Source organism: Dermacentor albipictus, chromosome 3, assembly GCF_038994185.2.
Source record: "Dermacentor albipictus isolate Rhodes 1998 colony chromosome 3, USDA_Dalb.pri_finalv2, whole genome shotgun sequence".
In the NCBI taxonomy this organism is placed as follows: Eukaryota; Metazoa; Arthropoda; class Arachnida; order Ixodida; family Ixodidae; genus Dermacentor; species Dermacentor albipictus.
In genome coordinates this window covers 127,758,576-127,786,434 of record NC_091823.1, presented here as the reverse complement: position 1 = coordinate 127,786,434, position 27,859 = coordinate 127,758,576, and the positions used below count along the sequence as shown (strand labels likewise).

At 47.4% G+C, this 27,859-nt stretch overlaps 1 protein-coding gene across 9 annotated transcripts in view; it reads left to right on the top strand.

Annotated features, from left to right (window-relative positions):
• Window positions 1–27,859, top strand: part of LOC135912852 (nuclear receptor coactivator 3-like) — a 676,617-nt gene that overhangs the window by 349,649 nt on the left and 299,109 nt on the right. For all 9 annotated transcript variants that reach the window (XM_070536047.1, XM_070536045.1, XM_070536043.1 and 6 more), the window contains exon 2: window positions 13,284–13,453. In XM_070536047.1, coding sequence (XP_070392148.1) covers window positions 13,401–13,453 — 53 coding nt within the window. In that variant the 5' untranslated portion in view covers window positions 13,284–13,400. The remainder of the gene's footprint in view (window positions 1–13,283; window positions 13,454–27,859) is intronic.

The window sequence follows — 27,859 nt, the reverse complement described above, 5'->3', positions numbered from 1 at the left end:
GCATTTCGATGGGGACGAAATGCAAAAACGCCCGTGTCCCGCGCATTGGGGGCAGGTTAAAGATCCCCTGGTGGTCAAAATCAATCCGGAGTCCCCATCTGCAGCCTGCCCCATATCAAATCGTGGTTTCGGCACGTAAAACCCCAGACATCAATCAATCGATGAGGTGTTCCCTTTCTCCCGCTTTGCTCCGTCGAGGAGCGGTCGTGACGTGGCGTCGCAGCCAATGGGAATCTGGGTGTCGTTTCGCTTCCACAGATGGCGGACGCCATCTTTTTCTCTCAGCGGGGGCCATTTGATGCTTTCGCACCAAAACTCCTCGTTGTTAACGTCGCAAGGGTGCCACGCGCCGGGGCGCCTGAAGTACATTCACCGAGTCCTTTCTAGCGGAAAAGGAGCAGCCGGCGCCGCTTAAAGGCACCAACGTCTCCTAAATGTCGCATTAAAAAAAAGAAAAAAAAACAATAGTTGGCTCTTGAGATATTGCCGATGACTATAGATGACAACTGGCAAGCCATTTCAATGCACTCATTGCAAATACGGGATGTCTGAGTCGGCTCTTTTATTTACTGCGCAGTCGATGATGAAGTGGTATTTGAATTCGTGGATAAACAAAGGCGGCTGTATATGAAGCGGCTGATTGAAATTGTGGCCGCGTTCATTTTCTTTCCCTCCCGTTCAATGCAGCCTGCCAGTTACACAGACATCGTCTTTCTTAGGATACTGTTTCTTTTTTCTTTTTTTTTCTTGCAGGAAGTACTAGTTTTTCCTCTTTTTTTGTTGCTTTTTTCTTTTAAATTCAATATTGCAATGACTATGACAAGAGGCTGCGAATGAGTTCTAAACGAGGTACTCTGCATCCGCCCAGTCGGGCTGATTGCTTTTGCGGGAGCGCAGGTGATATTTGTTATCCCATTTGGTATTGGATTTTACGTATCTCTATGCTTATGAATACCGCCTGCAGTTCGCTTGTTGTTTCGTTGTTGTTGTTCTTCCTGCTTTTCTATCGGCTTTGCGTCATGTGGTACATATATAGTGTGCAACACGTTGCATTATTGTAGCATTAGCCAAGAAAAAAAAAATGATTTTTTTAAAAACTGACAAATGAGGTTTGCTCCTCTGGTTAAAATATGAATCGGTTTTCGCGTAGTCTCTTCCTACCACGGTGTCGCTCGTATCGATCGGTGTCATTGCCAGTCCCTCGCGAGCTTCCAAGCCTCCGAGAAGTCGCCGCAAGTGATTGAAGCCGCGTGCGTCTCTGCGTGGTGTTTGCTTTACGGTGAGCCAGCATTCATAAAAAATAGCCGATCAATGATTTTCATCATTGCTTCGCATTGGCATATAGCATGGTGTGACATCGGGTACTCTTTCTCGCCATCTTTTCTGTCTTATGAGGACGACGACGAAGTTACTGTGCTCGGTTGCTGGTTTTCTTCTGGTGCTGCAGTTTTTCTCTGTTTACATTTTTTTTTGTGCATCAGTAACAGGCAACGACGTTTGTGCTGCACCCTGAAGTCTTCTACTCTGCTGGGAGATCCTCCCCGCGGAGCTCGCCATGGAAGATATGGTCTTGGACGCGTCTGGCGGTCAGCATAGACCGCCCGCGGCTCGGAAGCGGCTCAGTTCGGCAGTAGGGTCTGACGCTACTGATTCCGAGCTTTCTGACTCAAGATCGGAAGATTCGGATGCTTTCATACCTGTCAAGCACCGCCGCCCACGACGGACGTCTCCGGCGTCGTCCTCAAGTGAAGGGACTATCATATACAGCACCATCAAGACTATGACAGTAGCTTTCATTCCCATCGACGCGATGGTAGGCCTGAATGCTATCTCTCGACAAAAACTTAATGATTTCTTCTTCAAACTGGCCCCTGGACTAATCCAAGAGGTTCGCGTGAACCCCTGGAAAAATGTCATTGCCGTTGACACGACTGATGATAAGATGGTGCAAACTCTACTTGGTTTGTCTGAAATCTGTGGGGTCCACACACGTCCCTGCATACCACAGGGTACAAATATAGTGGCTGGTGTCATATCTGATGTGGACTTGGATCTCAAAGACGACGTTTTTAAGACCATGATCGTTTGCACGCCACCATGCAAAATAATTAGCGTTCGAAGGCTGGGCACGTCAAAGTGCATGAAGATACTTTTCGCCTCTGGAAAGCTGCCTAGTCATATAAAGGCTGGACTTGTGCGCTATCCTGTTCGACCTTTCGTACCACGGCCTTTGCAATGCCATAAATGTTTCAAGATTGGTCATGTTCAGGGCTTTTGCACCAGAGATCTGGTCTGTGCCAAATGCGGTGGAAATCACCATGTAGATTCCTGTGAAAGTCAGGCATATCGGTGCCCTAACTGTAATGGTGAACATTTGGCAACGGATAAAGGATGTCCCTCATTGAAGAATGAAGTAATGGCACTAAAAAAGAAAGCCATAAAGAAGGCAGCAGGAGATGAGAGCTCCCGTCGCCGTAGTGCTGCCCCAGCGACTGGAAAAGCAGCGCGTTCAAAGAGTGACAAAGAAACAACGCATCAGAAAGCAGAGCGGCGGACCTTCTGCCTCTCAGACACATCGTGGCCAGCGCTTCCATCGAAACCACCGGAACAAGTATCTACAAAGACTTCGACCACAGTGGAAAGCACTGCAAACAAAGTACCTCAACCGGTATCAACCAACGACGATGTGCAACTTGTCAATCTTCTAAAGATGCTTGTCAACGTCATAAGATCTCTAATCGCCGGTCGCCAGACACCAGCAGCGTCAGCAGCAGAGCAACTTTTGGAGGCACTCGTTCCTGTCCTCGACGGCCTTCGCTAGACGTTTTACCGGAAACAATTCTAACAGTTGTCAGCAGCCTCGCCCCTCTGTGCTGCAATGGAATGTCAGGTCGATGCGACCGCGGCACGCTGATTTAGTCCTTCGACTAATCGCTATGAAGACTCCACCAGACATTGTAGCGCTTCAGGAAACTAACGTCAGGAAAGACGAATATCGATTGCCAGGCTTCGTGGGTGTCCACAGTAACACTCGATGCGCAGAACCAGCTTGTGGCTCTGTCCAGTGTGTGGACGCGGCGCATACGCGCATTGCTTCAAAAGCATCAGTGTACGTTCGTGCTGACTTGGACTTCGCGGTTATTGACACAGACGACATCTGTGACGATAGTTTGAGTGTGCCGCTGTTACTGTGAGCCTCAGAGGTGTGTGTACGACGGTGGCAAGCATATACCACAGGCCTACACGTTCTTCCGATACGTCGCTACTTGAGTGCTTAGTGTCTCGGTGTGGTGCCTCGTTTGTGTTATGCGGGGACTTTAATGCCCACCATCCACGATGGTGTAGCCGTCCCCAAGACAATCGTGGGGCAGAGATTAATGAGCTCATTATCAAGAATGATCTCCAAATACTGAATGACGGTTCACCTACATTTATTGGTAGAGGAAAGGAGCATTCCACTATAGACCTTGCGATAACAACGGGAGATGTGTGCTTAGCCTGGTCATGTGAACCCGACCCGTGGGGCTCAGATCACCTACCCATTTGGTTAACACCAACACATACTGCGGGTCGCCAGGATGTCGTTTATACTGTTACTAACTGGGACAAGTTCCGACAGCTGATCTCAGAGGCACCATCTCAAGACAGCCTATTTAAAAATATGAGTGAGTGCTTACAAAAAGCTACAGTACAACGAAGACAGAATATCGGCAAACCAAATCCCGATCTCAAGCTTTTGCGGCTCCGCGCATGTCGACGGCGCGCTTATAGACGGGCGCAGCGCTCTAAACGACGCACCGACTGGACTATATACAATCGCCTTGATGCAGCCATACGGCGGCATACAAAACAGCTTCGTCGCAAGAGCTGGGAAGCTTTGTGTAGTTCGTTACATACTGGAAGTGGTTTTGGAAATGTATGGCGCATACTGAAGGCTCTCCGCACTCCTGCAATCTGCAAGAATCCTACGGCTACATTGAGCATAGCGACTGGCCAGTCACCAAAAGTAATAGCAGAGGCATTTGCAGACTTTTTCGTCTCTCATGCATCCAGTGACACCACAATTAGCGACCTTCCTTGTTTGACAAGCCACAGCACCGTAATCGCTTCCTACGGTCCAGCTTGCCAGATGGACGAGGCAGATTTCACTCTTGAGGAGCTGCGACACGCGCTGAGCCTCTCCAAACGCCGCACTGCTCCAGGCGCAGATGGTGTGACGTATCAAGCATTGCGGAACGTTGATAAAAGTTTCCATGACCGCATATTGGACGAGTATAACGAAGTATGGAGAACCGGTGTAATCCCTGCTGAGTGGAAATCGTCCGTGGTAATACCAATTTTAAAGCCCGGGCGTCCGGCAAGGCACCTGAAGTCCTACCGACCAATATCCCTAACTTCGAACATCATCAAGTTAATGGAGCGAATGGTCTTGTTTCGCTTAGATGTCAGGCTAGAGGAGCTGAATTTTTTCCCTGATGCCATGAGTGGCTTTCGTCGCCGCCGTTCGGCTCTGGACAGCATATCAGACCTCGTCTCAGCACTCGAATTTGCTAAAGAAAACAAGCATTCCGCCTACATGCTCTTCCTGGACATACAGCAAGCTTTCGATTCAGTTCCGCATAAGGCGATTATTTTCGCTCTTGCAACCGCGGGAATTTCGGGTCGTCTGCTCCAGTTTGTGCATAATTTTCTGTCGGAGCGCCGGAGGAAAGTGCGTGTCGGAGGAGTAACTAGTGAATACCGAAATGTGACGTGTGGTGTTCCACAGGGCAGCGTATTATCACCGCTTTTGTTTAACGCGGTACTCGCCGCGCTTCCAAGTCGTTTGCCTCGAGACACTGACTTCCCTGTGAGCATAGCTGTCTACGCAGATGACATTGCTCTGTGGATAAGCGGCCCCTCGCACCTTGGTCCGCGACTTCGTGCAAGCTTGCAAAGAGCTCTCAACGCTACTTCGGAGTACTTGGGTGAAGTTGGCCTGCTCATATCACCTGCTAAGTCGGCTGCAATAGCATATCACCCTAAACAACGCGCTCGTCGAACAATGAGCCGACTGTATCTTGACGAAACGCCTATAAACTAGGTGCGACAACACCGTTATTTGGGCTTAATTGTGGATGATCGCATCTCTTGGCGTCCTGCCGTTAAATCTGTACGACGCAAATCGCACTCCCTTCTTAAGTATGTGGCCGCTTTAACTGCTCGAGGTGCTGGTTGCGACCAAACAACGGCTCTTCAGGTGTACCAGTCATCTGTACTCTCAGGCATGCTGTACGCATTACCAATTTTGAACATACCACCTAGTTTGATGGCCCAACTGGAGCGAGATCATCGCGTTGCCCTTCGACTAATGCTTGGATTACCTCGTGAGGCGCAATCTATTGCATTACTTACTGAAGCGCATCAGTTACCCCTGAGGCTGCAAGCAGATCAGAGAGCTCTGTATCACATTGAGCGTCTGCACCGCGCATCGAATGGTCAATCGCTCCTTGATCGTCTGATTCACCGCCCATTATCTCGCATGGGGAAAATGGCGGCATTATTTATGGATATCACTACCATTTCTGAACATGCTGCTTCAGATACGTCTCCGCCTCCAAAAGGTATCACGAAACACGTATTCCCCATTTTCCTCACAATCCCTGACATGCACAAAAAGTCTGATATGGCTGTTTCGGCGATATTTCAATTGGCTCAAACTCACTTGTTCGAAAAGTTTCCAGATTATCTTCAAGTTTTCACGGATGCATCTGTACACAACGACGGTCAAGGCGCCTCTGCAGCCTTTTACTGCCCTTCAACAGAAGTACGACGTATCTTTCAAATACCCCATCCAACTTCGTCAACAACTGCGGAACTAGCAGCGATTAATGTTGCACTGAAATACGTGCAAGAGGAGTTAATTACATCGAAGGTTGTCATCTTTACGGACTCCCGCGCTGCCCTTAGCCGGTTACAACGCAGTGAGCTTGATTGTCCACTTGTGCGCAGCATTAATGACTCTGCGAGCAAAATTACATCACGTGGGGTATGTCTCGTAGCTCAATGGATACCTTCACACGTAGGAATCGCCGGAAATGAAGAGGCTCATCGGCTCGCTTCAAGTTGCGTTCATAACAACTGTGACTGCCCAGAAATTACGTGCAAGCTTGATGACGCTCGTCTGCTGATTCGTCGCCACCTACTCAAGCAGCATCCAGATCAGCGCGTCGCAAATGGAACGTTCCCGCCCCGTGTTCGTGGTCGAGGCTTGCCTCGTCGCGCTAGAGCACAACTGCTCAAGCTGAGGGTTGGTTGCGTGAACGTGCACGAACGTTTATACAGACAAGGGCGTGCGGAAAGTCCATTGTGTACGTCTTGTGGCTGTTACGAGACACTTCAGCACCTTATACTTGTGTCCCGCTTTCAGTGCGCAGCGCATGTCACTAGTGAGAAACTATCATCTCCTTGGCCTGCGGTGTGCGACACTCGAGGAATGTTTATACCCCAGTGGCTGTGCATCTAAACGTGATCAGGCCCATCGCGCCCTACTAACCTTTATAGACCTAACTAACTTAGGTTCACGTTTGTAGCATGAACATTCGACATTCAGTTGTAGCGTGACCTTTAGTGACCGGCCCTACTGTGTGTGATCAGTACTGTGCCCTAACGCTTCTTCCTTCGAAGATGGGAGGTGGCGGGTTCAAACACCTTGAAGTGTATATTGTGAACCGGTGATTACGTGCAGATGATTACGTGAAATTACGTGCAGCTTCACTTGGCGTCTCATCGTGGAGAACACAATCAGCCGCATAGCGAACTAGCCATGGACGTGGTTGATAATTTGTGGAGGCTGTTCGACGCGGCGTTACTTTAATTCCGGCTGCAGAGTTCTACTTTAGTCTTTAGATTTGTCCTGTTGCAGTGTTCTACTTTGGCCTTTAGATTTGTCCTGTTGCTCTCCTTTCCTTTTTCCTTTTTCCTCCCCTCCTTCCTATCTTCCATTTCTGTGTTGCTGTCGCCTCCCTTCAGAAGAGTAGGCAGGCGTTGTGCCCCTTCCGGTGGCAGTTGCCAGCCTGCTCCTCGCTTTCCCTTTCCCGTTACCTGTGTATATGTGTGCAAAACAAATAATAATAATTGTGTCTTATTTATTTATTTATTTATTTGTTTGTTTGTTTGTTTGTTTGTTTGTTTGTTTGTTTGTTTGTTTGTTTGTTTTTCTCTGCAATGGAGCGAGGGGGGCTCGATACACCCTTTTGGCTATGTAATTTTCTGTGAAACTCCTTAATTAAGCAGATATGCTGTGCTGAAATTTTGGAAGCTTTAGCTCGGCAGCTTTTATCTAAACACATGGAAACGAAGGAATCGCTTTTCTCGGCAACCACTGCACCGATCTTAATTAAGTTTATGGTATTTAAAAGGAAAGGTTAAGATCCAGTGACCGTAGAAAGCGAATTTTTAAGAATTTACGCTGTCGATTGTTTTTTACAAAGCGTAAACAACGAAACATATACATGCGGTGCCAAAGGTACCACCATGTAACTCAGCATTGTAAAGAACTGTACAATAATTAAGTAAACTGAACCTAACAATGTATCTAAAGCGGACAATTTTGATTTGTGATGTGCCGGCTGTTTTGAAATTTACCACTAACTGGTGAGCAGGACTTTTGCAAAACGCTTGTAAACATTGTAGCAATTTCACGCAGGCTATAAATTCACATATCAAAGTTATCCTCGTTAGATTGTTTAGAAGATGCAGTTTACGGGACTTCGATATCCGTCTCTGGAGAAAAGTTACGGATTTGCGAACTTTGCGCTTCAGTTTATTTGGAACTTGGCAATATTCCCGAAACTTTCGTAAGACACTCCAGTCTCTAAATCAAATATTGGATTTCCTAGAGGAACAATGAAATTACCTTTCTCTCTCTAATACAATAAAAAATGAAAACTTAATTGAAGTCTGTGAATTGGTTGTCCCACAAAAGCATTTGTGGTTTTTACGCATCTTCGAATAGCGCGATTGGACATGGCGCCAAGCTAAAGCTTCATGGTATACGCAATGCAATAAGCAATTTTGTGCGTTGTAGTGCTGAAACCACATTATGCTTAATTCGAAAGCGTACGGTTCATTGAACCCTAACGTCATGCTTGTCTGATACAGATCTCAACATAAACATGATTATAAACGGAACTCGAACATAAAAACGATTATGCTCCAAACGCACCCCAGCCCATTCTTATTCTTCTGAAATAATAAGAATAAGAATGGGCTGGGGTGCGTTTGGCAGGCATTCTCAGATCATGAACAGCAGGTTGCCATTATCCCTCAAGAGAAAAGTGTATAACAGCTGTGTCTTACCAGTACTCACGTACGGGGCAGAAACCTGCATGGAGGCTTACGAAAAGGGTCCTACTTAGATTGAGGACGACGCAACGAGCTATGCAAAAAAGAATGATGGGTGTAACGTTAAGGGATAAGAAAAGAGCAGATTGGGTGAGGGAACAAACGCGAGTTAATGACATCTTAGTTGAAATCAAGAAAAAGAAATGGGCATGGGCAGGGCATGTAATGAGGAGAGAAGATAACTGATGGTTACTAAGGATTACGGACTGGATTCCAAGGGAAGGGAAGCGTAGCAGAGGGCCGCAGAAAGTTAGGTGGGCGGATGAGATTAAGAAGTTTGCAGGGACAACATGGCCCCAATTAGCACATTACCGGGGTAGTTGAAGAAGTATGGGAGAGGCCTTTGGTCCTGCAGTGGGCGTAGCCAGGATGATGATGATGATGATGATGATGATGATGATGATGGCGACGACGACGACGACGACGACGACCTTAAAGAACGTGCACTTGATGAGTATCATCGCACGATCTTATATGCAGTGAATTGTCGCGAAAAACCTTCTTGCGTGTCCGCGCAGACATTTGCCGCCCGTTTTCTTCCCCCGGAACATACAGGTTTGACTCGAGGCTAAATAAAAAAAATGTGGCGATCAGCACTTCCGAAGTGTGGAATTGGCCTATAAGTGCTGCGCGTTTCCTCGCAACATTCATCACTGTTCTGCGGTTGCCCAAGTACTACAATAGTGTTTATGGTGTATTAATACCAATGCGGACGCAGCAACGACGAGGTCCTTGCAAAAATATATATTCCACTTTAACGACAAATGCGTCGCATTCTTGACCTCGCGGCATACAGGACAGCCCAGAAAGTTCAGCGCCGCATTCGAATTAGGCGCCTCGGAGATACCCACGATGACATCGCAATCGTCTTCGCCAATCACAGCACCCGTCATCCGGTCTGCGGTGTCGCCCGCGGCCACTGCTCGTCACGTTTTTTTTTTTTTTGTCCTATAAGTGATTTGCGGTATATTATGCCCTGGTAAACAGCGATTTCAGTGGATGGATAACTGTAATCCCTCTGCTGCAAGTTCACTTCAGTTCCATTTAAGCACATTTGGATACAATTCGGGGTAATTCCGGACGCGCTCGTTGCGCGCCATTGTGATGTAGGTTCTTTTTCTTTAATTGTTGCAGACAGTTCTCTGAGGCGGAGCCTCCGAGAACTCAATTGGGGACAAAGCCGTTTCTTCCAAAACGCATGCGAAGGTTTTACCGTACCAAACTAAAATAGAAACACATAAAAAAACACTCGACGGAAACTCGTAACCAGAAACAAAATATAGAGCTATAAGAGTAGCCACCGCACTCCAGTTAGGCTCAGATAATGAGTGTGAGCGTGCGCGCCGCAGTTCGACGCGCAGGGCAGCAGTCGAGGCGTCGAAAGAAGTGGCGTCGGCCTCCCCACAGCGTCGGCGTACTTGACCGATGAGCGAACGACCAGAACGTGGCAGCTCCGGCTCGTAGAGGAGACGCAGGTGGCTTGGCGGCACGCGCAGATTGGAGGCGGCGTCTCGGCCTGGCAACTGGGTGCAAACTCGGGCCCGTAGCCCAACTGCTCGCACTCTGCCTGCGGGCGCAGAAGTCCGCCGGCCACGGGTATACCAGTCCGTGCTGCGGGGAGGGTAGCGACGACCATGGGAAGAAGATGGCAGGAGGCCCCGGTCGGCCGAAGCCCTGGAGGCTCGGGTCCGGAACCCGACGGCCCGTTTCCAGCTCCCGGTCCGCCGGCCGATCTTCGCACCCTTGCATCGCTTCCTCTCTCTCTCTCTCTCTTTCTCACTTCCGCCAGCGCGCCTCGTTTTTCTGCCACTCTGGCGGATTTGTCTTTTCATGATTGGCCCCTGGGAACTGCGTGCACTTTCCCGATTGGGTGATTTTTCCTTTTTGTTCTTTTTCTCTCGTTGCGCCGCGTGTGCTATACGCTCCTAGACGTCGTCGTCTTCATCACACAGCACTGAATTCGCATCCGCGCAAACAAGCTGTCGTTCTCTTCTTCCACAACGGCACTGTTTCGCGTACTTCACACATCACAAGCTTATCACGTAGTTAGCGGGTCTTCAAGAAATGATTTTTTTGGCATTTTAAACGTGGGCGCATTAGCTGACCAAAATAAAAGACGGACAGTGCATGCGCCGAGCTCAGACTGACTGGGTACCAGCACACGTGCCCCGGTAGCAGACAAAATAAATAATAAATTTGATTTATTAATTAGTACATCAGAAGGTCAGCCATCGCGCTATGTCATCCGATAGGCGCAAAGGTAGTGCTTGACCTCGTGAAAAAAAAGAAATCTTTGTGCGCTATAGTTCGACCGGGATTTTGCGTTCGCAACTCTTCACGTTTAAGTGCACGGTGCTTTGTTTCAGGGATTCTTGCTAAGAACACTACGCTGTTGATGCTTTTTTGCAGTTTGATAGTTCGCTTAGAGGACGCATTTCTATGATAGCGCACGCAGCAACGCTAATGCATTCAAGCTCACGTTTTGCTCGGCTATTCAATATTCTCTGACGGCGGTCCGGAAAGTCGAAAGTGATATGCGGCGTAGCAACGCCTGCGTTGGTTGTACGCTTTTATCGCGATGGCGCTTAGGAAGCCGTGTCGCAGAAAATGCGGTGTCGATGACGGCGGAGTGGTGCGTGAGCGAAAAATTTCCGTATATATATTTGGCTATATCTACGGGGTGTTTCACGTAACTTGTGCCAGGGATTAAAAAAGAAAAAGTGGTTGCCGCAGCTGAATGAAACCAGCGCCATATGGTTTGCTGTCATATGGAGCTCTTTAGAGTATATTTATATTCCGCTTGATTAGTTAACTAAGAGTAATTATGCAAGATTGTTAATATTCACTTTAAGGCCAAGTGCGTTTCGTGGCGCTGTAAAGGGGATTCAAAAACGACCGATCTAAATTCTTGCGGCAACGTACATGCTGTGTGGGGATTTTTTTTTTCGGCGTTTGTAGAAGGCCCACGACATATGAAATAAAACCACGTGACTGCGCTGATGCGCTATCGTTTTGCAGCGCTCTCAAGAGTTTTGCAGCGCTCTCAAGTTTCGGCGAAGGGAGCGGTGGCGGCTTAGTCGTCGGCTTGACAGTGCGTGTGCATATTTTGCGGTGGCACACGGAAAGGAAGCGCCGTCTCCCTGATAAACGATAGGCTCGACGCACGGTTGAGATTGCTGCAATACGATAGCGCACGTGCGCAGTCACGTGGTTACGTTTCAGATTTCGCGGGCCTTCTTCAAACGCCGAAAAAAAGAATATCCCCACCAGCTTGTACGTTGCCACAAAAATTTGGATCGGTCGTTTCTGAATCCCCTCTAGAACGCAACGAAACGCACTTGGCCTTAAAGTGATTGTTAAACATTGTGTATAATTGATCCAAGTTAACTAATTAAGCGGGGTATAATAATAATCCGAAAAGCGCCAGATAACGGCTAACTATATGTCGTTGGTTTCATTCAGCTGCGGCTAATCGTGTTTTCTAAATCCTTCGTTCAAGTTACGTGAAACGCCCTGTATATGCCATGCCTTGATATACGACAAGCGGTAAGTGTGGGTTATGTTGCCACACCATTCCATCACTAAAGTTGCTCATACCCTGTCTTACATTCTTGACAAAGTTATTCCTCGGAATTTTGAGAATGAAAGGCCATAACCGAATGTAACGAAACGACACATCGACAGCACATGCATTTTATGTTATATCTTCTCAGACTTGAATATTAAAGGCGCGAAGCAATAATAGAAACCTGGAAATGATGTACTTTTTTGGCTATAGGCTGTACTCAAGCTACGGGACCGGCCCACGCAAGAGGCTGCGTTTATACCAAAAAGCTCGCCTTCTCAAAATAAATAGTTCGCTGCCAGCGTCTCCCAATAAACATTCCGGTTACGTAAGCTGCAGTTGCAGGGAAGCGTGAGAAGCAGTCAGGGATCTTTGAATGCTAATCGCGCTCCACTCTTAAAGGCGAAGCTTAAGCGTCCTCCAAATTTTTATGCTGGCTACGCGAACCATAAGCTTGCATCAGTAATGCTTGCAGGGAGTTTGTTTACCTGGGTGCACTTTGGCTTCGCGAGGTAACGTTGCCTTATTTGATGTTTTCCGCGTTAATTGCATAATTATTCCAGCGTAGTTCTTGTTCAACCTGTATAGCTAGAATGCGCTTAAAAGGATCAGTAGCGGACAGTTCAGATCGCGTGAGTCAGTGAGGTTCTGCTAGACGGATTAAGCAACGTTGCGTACATTCCACGTACGTATGTACATTCCATAACACACCACTCGGATGTACTATATGAGCTTTGATGTTGTAACTGTTTGTGTCTCTGTGTGTGTGTGTGTATATATATATATATATATATATATATATATATAGTGTTCTTCTTTTTGTAACTTTGCCGTACAGTGTTCTCACTAAGTAAGCTTCTTGTTGCAATCTTCCAATTCCTAACGTTTATTCCTGTATCTCTTCATATCTGTTTACTGTACGTCTGTTGTATGTATGAAGACAATTGTAACCCACTCCTGCCTAAGGTTTGAACCTGGAATGGCACTGCTGAAATAAATAAATAAATAAATAAATAAATAAATAAATAAATAAAACATGCGTGTGCTGTCTCGCACTGAACTGCGGGTAGTCGGGATCTTTAAACGTAATTTCTAGTTACAGAAAGCTTGTTGTTTTTAACTTCCCCGTCTACAACCTTAGTTATGCGTACGTTAAGCCTACTTACCTACCTGAAAAGTAAATACATAAACAGAACAGGGCGCAGCAAGCGAAGCGTTTGCGACGCTGTTTTGCCGCCAAGAACCCAACTCTTCTGTTCTCACGGTGTTTCTCGGTGGGGGGCTTAATTGCTGGCATCTGTACTGACGATAGTCGTTTTTCACTTTCTCTCAGGTGGCCCAGAGGGTGCAGGCGAGGCGACGTGCTGAGATCGCTGAGAGGAATGCCACATCGGACCCCCCTGAGTGCGCCCCATCTGAATAGAGGGCGCTGAGTACCACACTGCTCCGCATGTACGACCAGCATGAGGACAACTGGGGATACGAGAGCCTGTACACCAGCATGTGAGTGGACGCTCCTCCCTGTGCCATCACTGCTGCCCGCGCGGAAACCCTGCACGGAGAGAGAGAGAGAGAGAAATTTATTTACAGAAAGGCAGAGAGGTCGGCCTGAGCTATAACTTGCTCTGCCCTGCTACTCTACACTGGGGAAGAGGGACGGGGAGTGAAAGGGCTGATGATGATGATGATGATGATGATGATGATATAAGGAAGAGATGCGTTAGTGTTAACAACTACAATGCTGACATAGTTCTCCATATACCATCTCCGCTCTGATTTTAGCTTGTCCGTAAATGCATTAGCGTTTGCGGTATACGGGTTTACTTATAGGTGTAGTATTGCAGCAACGACGCCAGTAGTGGCGCAGAGATTCACCAGAAAGTAAACAAAACTTAAGTTAAACGTAGTGGCCTACCATATCCTTCTTGACTGCTGGTGTAAAGCGTTAGTAGCGACAAAATGGTTAGCGTGTAGTCTTGTCATTTTCCGTCAACGACAAAACTCACGCGACAGATTTTTCTTTTGTTTGTTTCAAATGCCTCCTAGTCGCGCAAGGTGTTGCCAGAGGTCGCTACCGGCTTTGGTATTCTTGGCTACCAGCTTTGATATTGTGGAAAGGTGTATTAGTTCCAGGACTTACATTTGGAAATGCAGTTGTTTGCTTGAAATCGGGGGTACAATCAGGACTCGATGGCAACCAAAGGTCAGTGGGACGCCACGTGTTGGGCGCTCACGGCAAGACTACTGATGAAGCTGTGCGGGTAGATATGGGCTGGACAAATTTTTAAGTGAGGGAAGCTCACAGTAAAATTACTTATGAAAAACGGCTGACGAATATGGAAGAAAGTAAATGGGCTGGGAGAGTGTTCATGTTTTTGTTTCTGAATAACATTGATTCACACTGGAGGAAAGGAACTAGGAAGCTTACCAGCAAGTATGCAACCTGTATGGTGAGCAGCACAGCAACAAAGCACGTCAAGCGGAAAGTCATAGAGGCTGAGATAATCTCACGGGTGGCGGTAATAGAAAAGAAACCTGCCATGCGTAACTGCTGAAGAGGAAAAAACGAAATCAGGAAAGAAACAATTTATGATAACCGAAAGGGAAGCCCATTACTTTTCGAAGCGAGATCAGGATGCCTTTGAGCACGCACTTATAAAGCGAGATATAAGACGGAAGAAGAAGCACGTGCTTGCTGCGGTAAAGCTAGGGAAACGATGGAGCATGTTGTATTAGAATGTGAAGATATCGGCCCAGCGGTCGATTTAGGAATCACTGGCCTCCTTGATGCCCTTGGGTTCAGCTAGAGCAGGGGGAAAGTAAATATGTCCGCAATAGAGATTTGTAAGAGGCGAGTGGAGGATTGGTGGAAGAAAAGTAGGCAAACGACAAACAATGGGGCGTAGAAAGACTAAGTTTACAATGGGTGTTCAGAAACTTTGGTTATAGGAATTCCTCGTCGTTTCCTTTTTTGTCTTTTTTAACATAGGTAGGACATTAGGCAATAAAATAACGAGAGCTTGGTGGCGCGAACCACCTCCCCGTTCCAGAAGGGACGCTCATAACATCCATCCACCCATCCATTGCCGTCCACGGCTCCTATCACACGGTAATCCGGCCGCAAGGCGTTGATGGCGTTTTCGTGGCCTCGTATTGACCCTTTTCGAGAAGCAGTTTGCTCTAGAGAAATGAGAAAGCGCACGAATACGAAACCATTACCTCTTCTGCCCTGCTTCTGTACGATAAGCTGTCGGAAATGCAGCTAGATATTTGCTAACGCACTGTGCTCCATTCATTCTGCAAAGTGTGGAATGGTGGAGAAAAGGCGTGTGCAGTAGTTGGCTGCAAAAATAGTTAACGACATGTCAAGGAACGGAATGTGTGTGTGTGTGTGTGTGTGTGTGTGTGTGTGTGTGTGTGCGCGTGCGTGCGTGCGTGCGTGCGTGCGTGTGCGTGTGCGCACGTGTGCGTGTGCGCACGTGTGTGTGTGTGTGTGTGTGTGTGTGTGTGTGTGTGAGAGAGAGAGAGAGAGAAAGAAAGAGAGAGAGAGAGATAGAGAGAGAGAGAGATAGAGAGAGAGATGCATTGCTTCCCTCGGGGACACAAAAATTATCTCTGCCCAGATCAGACCAGCGAAACCAGGGGCGGTTTGCACGAACATGGAGAATGCGAAATGCTAAGAGGGAATAGAAAACCGGCCGTTTCGCTGCCAGTATATTTCCCGTACATAGCGAGGACGTCTCAATTTCGTTTGCGGGTCATTTTTCGCGGGAATGTGAGCCACGTGCGATGTGCCACTTACTGCCAGAGAATGCCTGTGCTGCGTCCCAGTTGACCGTGCCTACATGACCTCGCGGTCCTCTTTGTGTTCCGCGGCAACCTTCACTTACAGAGTGGCTGCCAGGCGGGCGAGTCCGTCAGCATCGAAGCACGGAGCGACTGTCACGACGGCTACGTTACGTTTCTTTTTTTTTTTTTTCTGGGTTGGGGGGGGGGGGAGGTGAGGTGTTGGGGCTCATTGAAGGACGAACAGGGCCGGCGCTTTTTAGGTTGTCTTCACGGGTAAATAATAAAAGGATGTCTTTCTTTATTGTCATTTACCTGTATTTTTATTTTTTGAAAAAAAAGCAAGAAAAGCTGGATGTTTCGACGTGTGGGGAAGCCATCCTCGGAATCCTAATTGAAATTAAAAGAGTGTTGTTTTTATCTTTTAATAATTTTATAATCTCAGACTGTAGCTGCGTTTTTTTTCCCTCGCACTTTTTTGTATATTTTCCGTTTAATCAGGCAGTGGCATTGTGGGGACCTTGTCAGAGCTCCGGCGGCAAGCGCAAAAAAAAAAAAAAAGGCGGGGGTGAAATGTACGCTGTAATAAAGGAACTAGAATCGCAAAAAGTGTGCAGAAACCATCGACGATGACTCTCAATGTAGCCGAATAACCAAATGCTTCTCGAAGTCGCTTTATTGAAGGCCGTGTGGTATCTCTATAGGTCGCAATGCCTATATACGCTCTGTCGCGCTTTCTATGAAAGGACTGCAGAGCTGAACACTCGTTACTACGCTGTCTCCTTTTGTTTTGTTTGCTTTCATTCCTATTTGCTTTGCACGTCGGGGCCCTTTGATCGATCTGTAGCGTTTCTCTCTGGTATGCCGAAGAAAGCGCAAACACCTTCGGTTGTGCCAGACTAGTGTTCCTCTCTTCCGAGCAATGATCGCCATTTGCGTACGACATGGCGCTGTACAACTACACAGGATTCCCGCTTTCGTATATCCTGCTCGTTACGTGTATGGTGGTTTCGGTATTGTACAGTCTACATTGTTGTGAAGTCGGGGGTCCTTGCGGCCGCGAAGGTTCCATACATGGTGCCGTGCCAGGTGCCGGGAGAAAGAAAGTTTCCGAGCGACATTTAAGAGAGGAGAAAAAGGATTATATTCAAATGTACACGATTGACTTCTACAAACAGAGCTCCAACTCTCGGAGCACACTACATCCTAAAGTCTTTGTATGTCTGAGCCTCCCTGTGACAGCAGTCCAGATCCGCTTTTTACGCCGTTTATTTCCCTCTTTGACTAGTCGAGGCAATTCACTGGCCAATCGCAAACGCCGAACCGTTGAGATTATATCCCGGCCCTAACGTCCCATCGTTTTGCCGGCCCTCTTGTCTCCGACATCGCATAATACGAGGCAACCACGCGGCAAACTGTGAACATGTCGTCGACGCCGTTCCCTGGAAGTTTTCGACAATGGTCCTTTCATCAAATGGGGGCCTGTTCGTGATGGTCAATCTGTCAGGATCGGTAGAATGGCCTTCGCGGTAGTCGGAGGGCGGCGTTGTCGTCTTGAAGTGAGCTGTCGTTGTTTATGCGTCACCGTCCGCGCCAGGTCCAGTCGTAGTCCGAGCGGCCACTCATCTCGCCTGTCAGCTCTGGTCGGTCGAATAGCCGATTGTACGGAACATAATTGGTTGTGCGTGAGACTTTTTGCTTGCATTTATATTTTTTGATATCATGCAAGATTCCTGAACCATTTCAATATTCAGAAAGAAATCAAAACTGTATTTTTCCAACAAATGACACCTGTTTTTTGTAATTTATTTCCTGTTTTTTCGACTGATATGCAATTTCATGCGTTGCAAGACTTTTTTGTTCCCATGTGGCTTTTTGGCCTTCCTGTATTTTTCTGTACGCACTTTATTTCTGCATTTTCATTATTTATACTTATTGTGTTGCAATGATTTCTTGTATGTATAATTGTATCATTCGTATATATAAGTATGTATATGTGTGTATTATGTGTATATATGTATATATTTTTTGCACTGTTGTCTGCTGTGCTCGTGGCGCCAGGGGCCTAGTCAGGCGTGTATAGTCTCGCCTTTTGCTCCGGCGCCATGACAATCTTGTATTGTCAAAATTGTAATAAACTTCAAACTTCAAACTCAGTTGACGCTGATCTAGACGACTTGGGTAAATGACGAAGCGTGAATAACGCCCGGGACAGGCGGTGAGGCCTGCTTTGGTCCGAAGGATCGCCAGGCACAGCAACATGTACTTTAGCTTAACGCATGGTGTATATGGGTTGCTTCTCCTGGGTTTGATTTGTTTCTTCTCTTGTTTGCATTTATATTTTTTTCGTAGGCTTAATACATATGTGTGTTTGTGGCATGTGTCTGCGTATTTATGGGCAACCGGGTAACCACAATTTCTCCAATGCATCTTACCTTCCCACCTGGGTGCAGTTACTGAAGAAGAAACCCCTTGTTTTTGTCCGTTTCGCTTTCTTGTTTCCAAAGTAAACACATTGAGCAGCATATGTTTTGTTTTTGTTTCCTCTTTCAAAGTAGTTGATAAGAAAAAATAAACACCAGGAAAATTCCCAGCGGTGCCCATGGGTACACGCAGGAGTCCTAGGTGGATTCGCACAAATTGGGAAACGTTTTGTAAAAGCGCGGAGCGCAGAAGTTCCTAGAAAGGTGTCGTTTGGAGCAGAATGAAAATAAAAATACAGAGGGACGGCAAATAGGAAGTTGCGCTGATGCGTCGAGGCTGACCGTCGGCTATAGGGCGAACGGAAGGCTTGCCAAGTACTTGGTTGTTGTTGTTGTTTTGTTATTATTTATTTTATCCTCAAGGCTCGAGGGCGTTATAGATAGGGATGTGGAAGCAATGAAGTGAGACAAGCAAAATAAACAATGTCAGATATTAATAATTCGTTTTTATACAACGTTAGGCAATGTCTAACACCAGTTTAACGACCGTCGCCGGACTGGGCTGTACCTCTTGTACATGACAGGTTAAAGTACAGGTTAGCAGTGCGTGTTAGGATGAGATACAGTCCAGGGTAAGGGTAATTTAACGCACAACCTTTTTTTTTTCTTCTGCCGTGGAGATCGGCTTTCTTTCACTGACGTGCACCGGCTAGCACCGGTCTGGCTTGGTCGCACGGAAAGCGCCAGCACTGCAGGAATAGCTTCTGGCAGAGCGCACGGTGGCTGTTACGCGAATACCGTTCTTTCTTCGAAAGTGCCCCAGTGAGAGCATGACGCGCCCGCTGCGGGATGCAGGGCATGCGTGAATGACAGGCGGCGAAAGGACGCTGCACGATGCGCGGAAAAGAACGAAAACAAACGCAGAAAAGAAAGAGAAACAGGGTCAAAAGCCGAGCGTCGGGAAGCCCTCGCCGGCGGACATTTGCCAAAACGGCTTCGCCTCTCACTCGTCGCTGCGCCAGAGCGAGTGCGATGAGAAAGCATAGCTCTCTCTCTCTCTCTCTCTCTCTCTCGAGAGAGAGAGAGAGAGAGAGAGAGAGTAGCAACCGTTTCCACCCTAAAGCAGTGACCCGTCGTCGACCGAGGTGTAGCACGGGGACGGCTTACGTGCTTTTCTTCCAGTCGTTGGACTCGCGTCGTCGTCCTCGTCGTTTTGCGCTCTTTTGCTGGCGCCTCGTGCGCCTGCGTGGGATAGTTTTTACTTAGTTTACGTAGTTTACATAGTTTTTACACGTGATAGTTCTTAAATAGTAAGGAACGTATAGCTACGTTGTCCACACTGCGGAGAGTATACGCGGTGTATCCCAGCTACGTTTATTTACTCAAGATGCCAAAAACGCTCTGGTACGATATACGAATGTGAGACTCGATACACGAATGTGAGAATTAATGTGTTTCTGTCTTCGAGACCCCAGCATAAGGCGTACCAACTGTTGTTTACACAGCACTAACGGTGGGCTGATGTTCGAAACTTTCGAATAACGAATTGAATAATTGCCCTACTCGATTCGGTCTTCGAATATGATAGTCACTGCACGTAAATATACTAGTTGTGGGCGAATATAAAATTTTTCGTATGCGAATCGAATACGAATAGTAAGTGTCGAATATCGAATAGTCAAATGCAAACACACATAATTACAGTCGGAATATTGAATTTTGGTATTGTTAGGTACACTATGCCTGTACTCACTACTGCAAGAAAGACAGCTTCATATAAGGAAAAAAATTATCAGTTTTAAAAACGAGAGCTCTAATTGTCATTAGAGAAACTGCAAGAATAGCCTCTCAGCAAGCTTAGAGCCCGGTTTGAAGCAAGCTTTCCAAGAAAGAGTGTAGGCTGTATGACTAGCTTTCCAAGAACGCTAAATAAATGGTAGCAAAAAAAGAAGTTGTGGAGAAAAAATGCTGCTAAAGCACTTGTGCGCCGTAGACGCACGTAACAGGGCCTGTTGCAAAAAATACAAAAATAATAACATCAAATGTATCGGGAACGATGAACCTGCTACATCGCTAGACTGTCAGGAACATTAAATCACACATTACAAGAAAAACTCGCAGGTGGTCATGTAGGTTTCTATAAAACAAAAATGGCATTTCCCATTTTGTTACTGCATCACCTCAAAAAATTTTGTCCTTGTGTACCTTACGATTTGCTATACTTTGTTTAGCGGGCAAAGAATAGCAACCAGGTAGGCGAGTTCGAACATTCGAAAATAACGAATAGTTCCGTTTTGCATATGAATACCAATAGTTAGTGTGCGGTATTCGATTAGTATTCGACACTTTGTATATACGCCCATCCTGTAGTAAATTAGAATTGATCGAGTGCGACGAGAAAGCATAGCTCTCTCTCTCTCTCTCTCTCTCTCTCTCGAGAGAGAGAGAGAGCTATGCTTTCTCTAGTTTCGAATACTTTCGAATAGTTTTCAAATACCTCAAATCACCAACCTTGGGAAAATTTTTTTGTCCCCGTGGGCATAAAAGACACAGAAAACCAGTAGCATAGGTGAGACCTACGGTGGATATACGTCTCTCAGGCAGCCAGACTTCTGCGGCTAAACCACCATCATTCGCAACCACCAATGGCTCCTGGGCGTGAAAATAAGCTGCTTGTTTGCTACTTATGCTCAATTCGAAATTGTTTCTTTTAGCGCACAACACTTTATAAAGTGTAATGTGATAGAAGAAACTATATAACGTTGCGAATACATTAGGTTGCTAAAGTCACGTTGTTTTTTGTGATTTTCGTGTTGCTGTTATTATTTTGTTGTTTTTCAAAATGAAATGAAAATAGTGAAATGAAATGAAACATTGCGTCTGTGGCCTAATGGTTAGGTCGCTTTGTATTTATATCGAGAACGGCTGTCCATTGTTCGAAAAGTATGCGATATTCGATTACATTAGCTTTTTGCGCTATTCGATTAGTATTCGGTTCCGTCTCGAAAAGTAATATTCGAGCAACTCTATACAAGACACCTGTGTTAATTATGTGCACCCATATTCGCGAAAATGTTAAAAAAGTTATTTTAGACCTGTTTCTTACAACCACTTAATAATGTTTTTGGACATCTCATTGGGGAATGCCGCTGGCCAGTGGCAAATGGGGCCGGCTTGCACGAACATTTAATAACGAAAATAAGAACGAATTTAAGAAGGCGTTCTTGTTCGGACTATAGGCTTTGTCTATGGAACATCTGAGAACGCGCTCTTAAATTCGTTGTTATTTTCGTTAATAAATGTTCGTGCAAGCCGCCCCGCGGGACTCGAGAACGAAATGCTTTGAGAATTCAGTCGCCGAATTCTGTCCCCGAATTCTGTGCGTCCCCCCGCCTCGTGTTTACCCCAGTGTACGTGTGTTGTCAAACTTCGGCGTGCAATGGTATCATTTGCAGCCTTTTATTTTGTTCCCCCGGTCTCTCTCTCTCTCTCTCTCTCACTCACTCACTCACTCACTCACACACACACACACACACACACACACACACACACACACACACACACACACACACACACACACACACACGCACGCACTTTATCATTGTGTGGCATTGTGCGCGACATCCCGTCTCAGGTGCCCCGCTTCCTCCGCGGAAGCTGACCAAGGCCAACGCCTGCGCGCGCGCGCGCAGCGTTTGTTTTCCCGGACACCGGTGCCCTTATGTACTCGCAGCCTCCGTCGTGTTGACGCGCACGCGTGCGCCTTCGACCCGCGAGAGAACGCGTTCGCGCATCCGATATGCGTGCACAGGCGGTTCCCATTAACGCAGCAGCGATCTGCGCATGCAATCACCGGCCGCTCGCAGCTGATGCGCCGCGAGCGCGCGCCCCGAGTTCGAAGGGCATCGGTGTTGCGTGGCAGCCAGTGAGCACGCACCCGAGCCTGCTTCCCGTCGAAGCGCATCGCAGACAGATCGGGCAGCGGTGCGTTAGCGAGGCTACGCGCTTGGGTAATCCGCTGCTTTGCACGGCGGTGGAACAGCACTCAAACCTTCTCGGGCCGGGCTGTCGGGGCGGCGCGAAGGGACGCAGCTAACGACCCGACTAGTTTTCACGGGCGAGCTTACGTATTTCCTTTTTTGTTCATTGCGCCATAGTATCGTGCTTCACAAGGGCGCTGAAGAGAAGAGAGATGTTGACTGATTGATAAGTGTTCCTACGAAACTACGTTCTCCTTAATTTCGTAAGGGTAAGTTCTTATTAGAAGAGCAAAAACATGAAAGCCAAAGTTTCGTTTTTTTTAATTTCGTGCCGAAATCGTAGCACCGCTACATCAGTGTGACGTCGCGGATTTCATAGCTTTTTACTGCGAAGCTGTATCTGCCCAGGCGAAGGACTCGTTGTCCGAGCGCAGAAACCCTACTGCGGGGGTATGAGCCATTGTTTAAGGGAGTAGGAGCCATTGCATTGGTATTACGTGACGAACGTACAAATTTCTCGTTGGGTAGGCAAAGAAATGCTTACTCATTTAAAACATATACATTTATCTACGTGTTATTGCAGGGAAGGAACACAGAGGGGGACGGGGTTAAGACAATTTCATGATGACATAATAATCTAGCAGTGGAAAGCGTTCTCCCTTAGAGTTGGACAGTTCGCGGAAAGTTCTCCCTTGGTCGCACGGACATAAGGGGGCTTGTCATCACTGCGGGGCGCCTGCCAGACCGGCAACGCCTCGCGATAACCATAGCAAACTAGGATTCCATCCTCCGTTTCGGCTAGGCATGGTCTGTGAGCAGCCTTTTTGCCCTCCAACCGTAACAGCGCCAACCGCCAGCCGTAACAGCTGCTACGGCAGAGTTCACGGAAACCTGGCCCCCTGTTGCACGAATTTGCAAAAAGCAGTTCCCGCGCGTCGAAGTTCAACACAGTGGCACGCACATGCATCCCAGTACAGTATAGCACGGGACGTCGGTTCCCGTTCATGCAAAAAAGCAACAATCTACATTGAGATCGTATTTAACCCTGGCCGAAAAAAAAAAAGAGAAGCATTACTACGTTATACAGAAGGTAAAAATCAGGGCATGTTATAATGCAGCATAATTATTACGAGACATGAGATCGCCCCGAAGGAAAGTACATATTCAGCAATGGTTTGGTAATTAGTTTGTCACAAGCGTGTCAGGCTTCTTGCGCAGTGCACGGAAGATATGCGTAAAGCACGCACGGGAGGTTTGATTCGATGTATGTTGCGAACTTTCGCCGTCAGCCTTTACACAAGGCTTGATTGCTTAATCAATGCACAGAGACGACGTGAGTAAATGAGCGAGTAGAGAAAACATACGTGCACACACATAGTACTCACAATGACGAGCACTAGAAGCGTCAGCGCGCTTGACTCGACGATCAATATAGTGGGCACCACGGGACACTTGGTAATACAGCCACCGCGTGGTAGCTCAGTGGATATATAGCATTCCGCGGCCGAGTACGAAATCGCAGGTTTGATACCTGCCACGACGGCCGCATTCCGATGGCGGCGGAAGGCAACACGCACGTGTGTGCGCTGTATACATAGGGTGCACGTTAAAGGGGCTGACAAACAGTTTTTGTGGTACCTATATTTTTTATTGCGATGAAATGCTTACCGGTCAGAGTGTCTAATCATGAAGTGGTAACGCGGAAAACGCCGTGGAACATTTTTTATCAGAATTTTTCGATCTGCAGTGAGGATGTAGTCGTTCCACTGGAGGCATCCCGAAAGCATTGATAGGTAAGCGTGATAGCGATTAGAGGCGGCCGTTGGTGGGAGGCAGACATGTGCGGCCATAACTCTGAGAAAGTATTGTTTTGTTTATCAAGTCTATGTTCCTGCGACTCATGTTTTCCGAAGTGTTAAAGTATTTTAGCGATAATAGCTCCGCGCTTTTGCGGTTTCCTGTCCAACTGCCCTGGTATTTAGCCAGTCAAAACGAAACCAATCGGATCGAAAACGAAAACATTTCAACAGTTCGGCTTGCCGTAACCATGCGTGCGCTTTTGATTTCTCAAGGATCCTGGGAAGCGCAAGTGACTAATGATATAGCAAATGCAATTTTAAACAGTAGTTATGTGACACTATAATTACAGCCAATTTACTTACGGTAATCTCATATGCCAAGTAGCACAAGTACCAAGGTTTAATCACCAGGCCTCGCCACTTAATGTTTTTTTTTTAAGATTTTCTTTGCCAATTAAAAATTACAATTTCTACTTGAATCGCGATCAGCGTGCTGGATTCTGTCCCTATAAATCACGGTAATTTCATTTCCATCAACGTCTCGAAGCGCATTCTGGCCAGTTGTCGGTCCCTTTAAAGAGAGCTAGGCCGCTGGTGGTATACGTTAACCCGAAGTCCCCCCACCACGATGCACCTTGTAGAGGTGGGCAGATCGTGGCTTCCGCACGCGTACAACACCCCCCCCTCCCCCCCCCCCAAAAAAATGTACATTTAATTGGGTAAGTTGCTTACACCCGTCGTATGGAAGCATTGATTCTGCACTGCACGTCCCCATGCGTCGTCTGCACTTGCGTTCTGTTTTCATCGCGCGCACGGCCGCCTTTACTCCGCTTTTGGTGTTAGCGTGCAACTAGCGTGGCGCAAGCCAACCGCTCGACGTCAACATCCTCCGAGCGGCGGGTGCGCTGTGCCGATAGCGCGCGTATATCGCGAGAGACGCTTGCCCGGGAGGAGGAAGGAGAGGCATTCCGGCCGCCGTTGCGTTCGCCCAAAAGTGAACCGGCAGCGAAGGCTCGATTTGTCGGAAGCTCCGGCCGGCACGCCGTCCGGAAAGTTGCAGCGACTTGGCGCGTTCTCGCATGTGTCGTATCCGGTGCGTGGAGATAACCGCTTGTTTGGGGCGCCGCCCGTACGCACTGTATTCTACTGTGTCACCAGTTCTTGAGCACAACAATCTGATTAGCACTGAACGGCTTATGGCGGCTTCAACTTGAAATCGAGGCCTATATTGTCGAATGGATATTACGCTGCAGGCGTGACGTGGGAACCTCTCTCACCGAAAGAACAACACTAAATCAGATCTGACACTTTCATCGGTTTATTTTCAATTCTTTGGCGACAAGCTTTCGATTACTGGCGCACGAAATGAAGACCAAGCTTCTGTTTCTTGAATATCGATCTCCAATGGTAGCGACGGTACGTCCGTGTTACGTCAGGAATTGCACATATTTTTTTCAGTTCTTGTGACGCACTAAAACTTCCTAAAACTTGCTAAGTGTGGCCTGTGTCTCCTTTAAAATACAATGTTGCCCATCTTTACGAATAAAATATTTTACTATAATCTATCCGACGCCGTAAAAATAGATAACGTCACGGCCAGCTGACGCGAATAGCTTCGAGGCGAGGTGACCGCCCATCTTTTGCTGTGGCTCATTTTTTTTTTCCTTGTTTGCCAGCCCTCCTTTCAGAGTACGCGGGTATTTCTTCTCTATAGTGCCGTGGGAGGGCGATTTCCGAATGTAGCTGCTAAATTATATCTCTCTTTAGTGTACCTTATGAACGCTACTCACGTTGTTACCCAGCAGTGGACGGTCCTATGCGTGCCGCGTCCATGCCTTAGAATCGCAAACAGCGATAAAAAAAAATGGCTGTGGCTTAGCTAAGGTTAAGCCCAGGATGCGAAGCATACTAGCCTTTATTTTAGTTGTTGAACCACTGTTTAGCCTGGTGAACTGCTGTTGCTTGGCTATATTTGGTTCGGCTAGACGAAGAAAGAACTCATGCAGGCGAGCGCACGAGCTGAGACCCGGCTATGTAGCTACGCGGCCGCAAGCGAGCGCACGAGTTGAGCCTCCGCTTTTGCAGCTGTTATGACGTCATATGGTAGCTACGCGGCCGCGCGCGGCGCAGCAAGGAAGAGCGGGGTTGTGCGGCTAGTATGCTTCGCATAATAGAAGCAACTTAATAACAAACATAGCAAACTTAAAGGAGAATAGACCCACATATGAGACGCGCAGCAATGAACAATGGCTCATACCCTCAATGGTAGCTACGCAGCTGCGCGCGGCGCAGCAAGGAAGAGCGTGGTTGTGCGGCTAGTATGCTTCGCATAATAATCACTCCTAAACCGCGTTTCGCGTGTCCCACGACACTTAATATAGATGCGCATTCAGCGTGAAGCGTGCTGGAGAAGAGCGTGTGAAGACGGATGGGTTTTTCAATCCTATTCGTTGGCCGCCTATTCGGCTCGTCTCCGGCAAATGCTAATTAGCTCCGAGGAACACGCAAGCACGACAAAGGCCGTGATTCAACAGGCGCCATTGTGCCGTCCCGTCCCTTGTCGCTTTTATTCTGCCTTCCTTTCTTTCGTTCTTTCTTTGTTGCGGTCGCCTTCCGTTTTGGTGCTAATTATAATTTCCCGAAGATGAATGTCTTTACTGTTGACGCAGCCTGTGCTGTCACCCGCATTATTTTGTTATGTCGTTGTTGTTGCCGCTTTCTTCAACAGTGCGAATTAGTATGCTGGCAAACAACGAGAATGTGCTGTCCGGCTCGCACGCACCCTTTGTGCAGCGGTGGCCTTAATATCCTGCATCACATATTTTTCTTTTTGTCTGGTATGAGCAACATAGTCCGCTTTTACTGGATGAAACTTATTGAAAAGTTCAGTATCGAGCTTTTCACAGCCTCTGTTTCCTTGATGCTACACATAAAATGCAAGAAATTGCCATAAACAATCAATTCCAATATGTTCTCAGACCCTAACCACGCTCTAAAATGCGCCCCCTAAGGAGATTCTATAATTTCTGCGGGATATAAGCCTCACTGAAAGACTGTAAGTAACAGTTGTGCGAGTGTATTTCGCGCCCATATATGTGTTAATGCGCATCGTGCTTGCTTTCTCATTTAATGCGATATAGGCGGTCTTCACCCACTTTAGTGGCATCTAACAGAAAGAAATGCGGGCCGATTTCGAAGGCGGTGCTGTCTAACACAGTGTCTCAGAGCGCTTCCGTCACGAGGGAAGAATGCGAGAAACTGTCACGTGATGCTCTCGCCAGCTCTCTCAAAGAGCGACTTTGGTACGAGAGAAGCACATGCGCGCGATGATCGGGCTGCCGTGCTGGGATGACAGAGGTTCGTTCGATACGTATAGGGGTACCTTCCGTTTCGCTTTAGAAGAGCGAGTTTCAATGTTTTGGTGGGGCTGTGCGATGAAGTCATGGGTCGCGCACGTTTATTTTCGCTGCTCTCTTGCGATCACGCGCGTCCAGGTATTCGGTATGTGCGAGCGTTTTTCGCGAAATTAAATTAGTTGCCATAGTTGGCGTTCTTTCTGTTCGTTTCTCATTTCACCCGCTAGTCTTTATTTCTTGCGCCGCAAGCCTCGACATCAACAGCATGCCAAGCCTGTCGCTCCAGATACGTCGTCACTTGAATCGACAGGGAAGAAAGCATGGAGGCCACCGGTCGAGAAGGGAGAGGGTGTGAGCGGTGTGCGTGAGCGGATCGGCATGCATGCACCTCTGTCGTACTGTCGCTCTTGCTCAATCACTGAACACAAACGACCCGTCGAGGAAATCAGTGACGCTGCACGACCGCAATTACACGGCGGGCAAGTGCAGAAATTTTCGGTTACGTTCTTGGAAGTTTTCGCGTCTTCGCAAGTAGAAACCCCTCTAACGAGCGAGGCTGACTGCA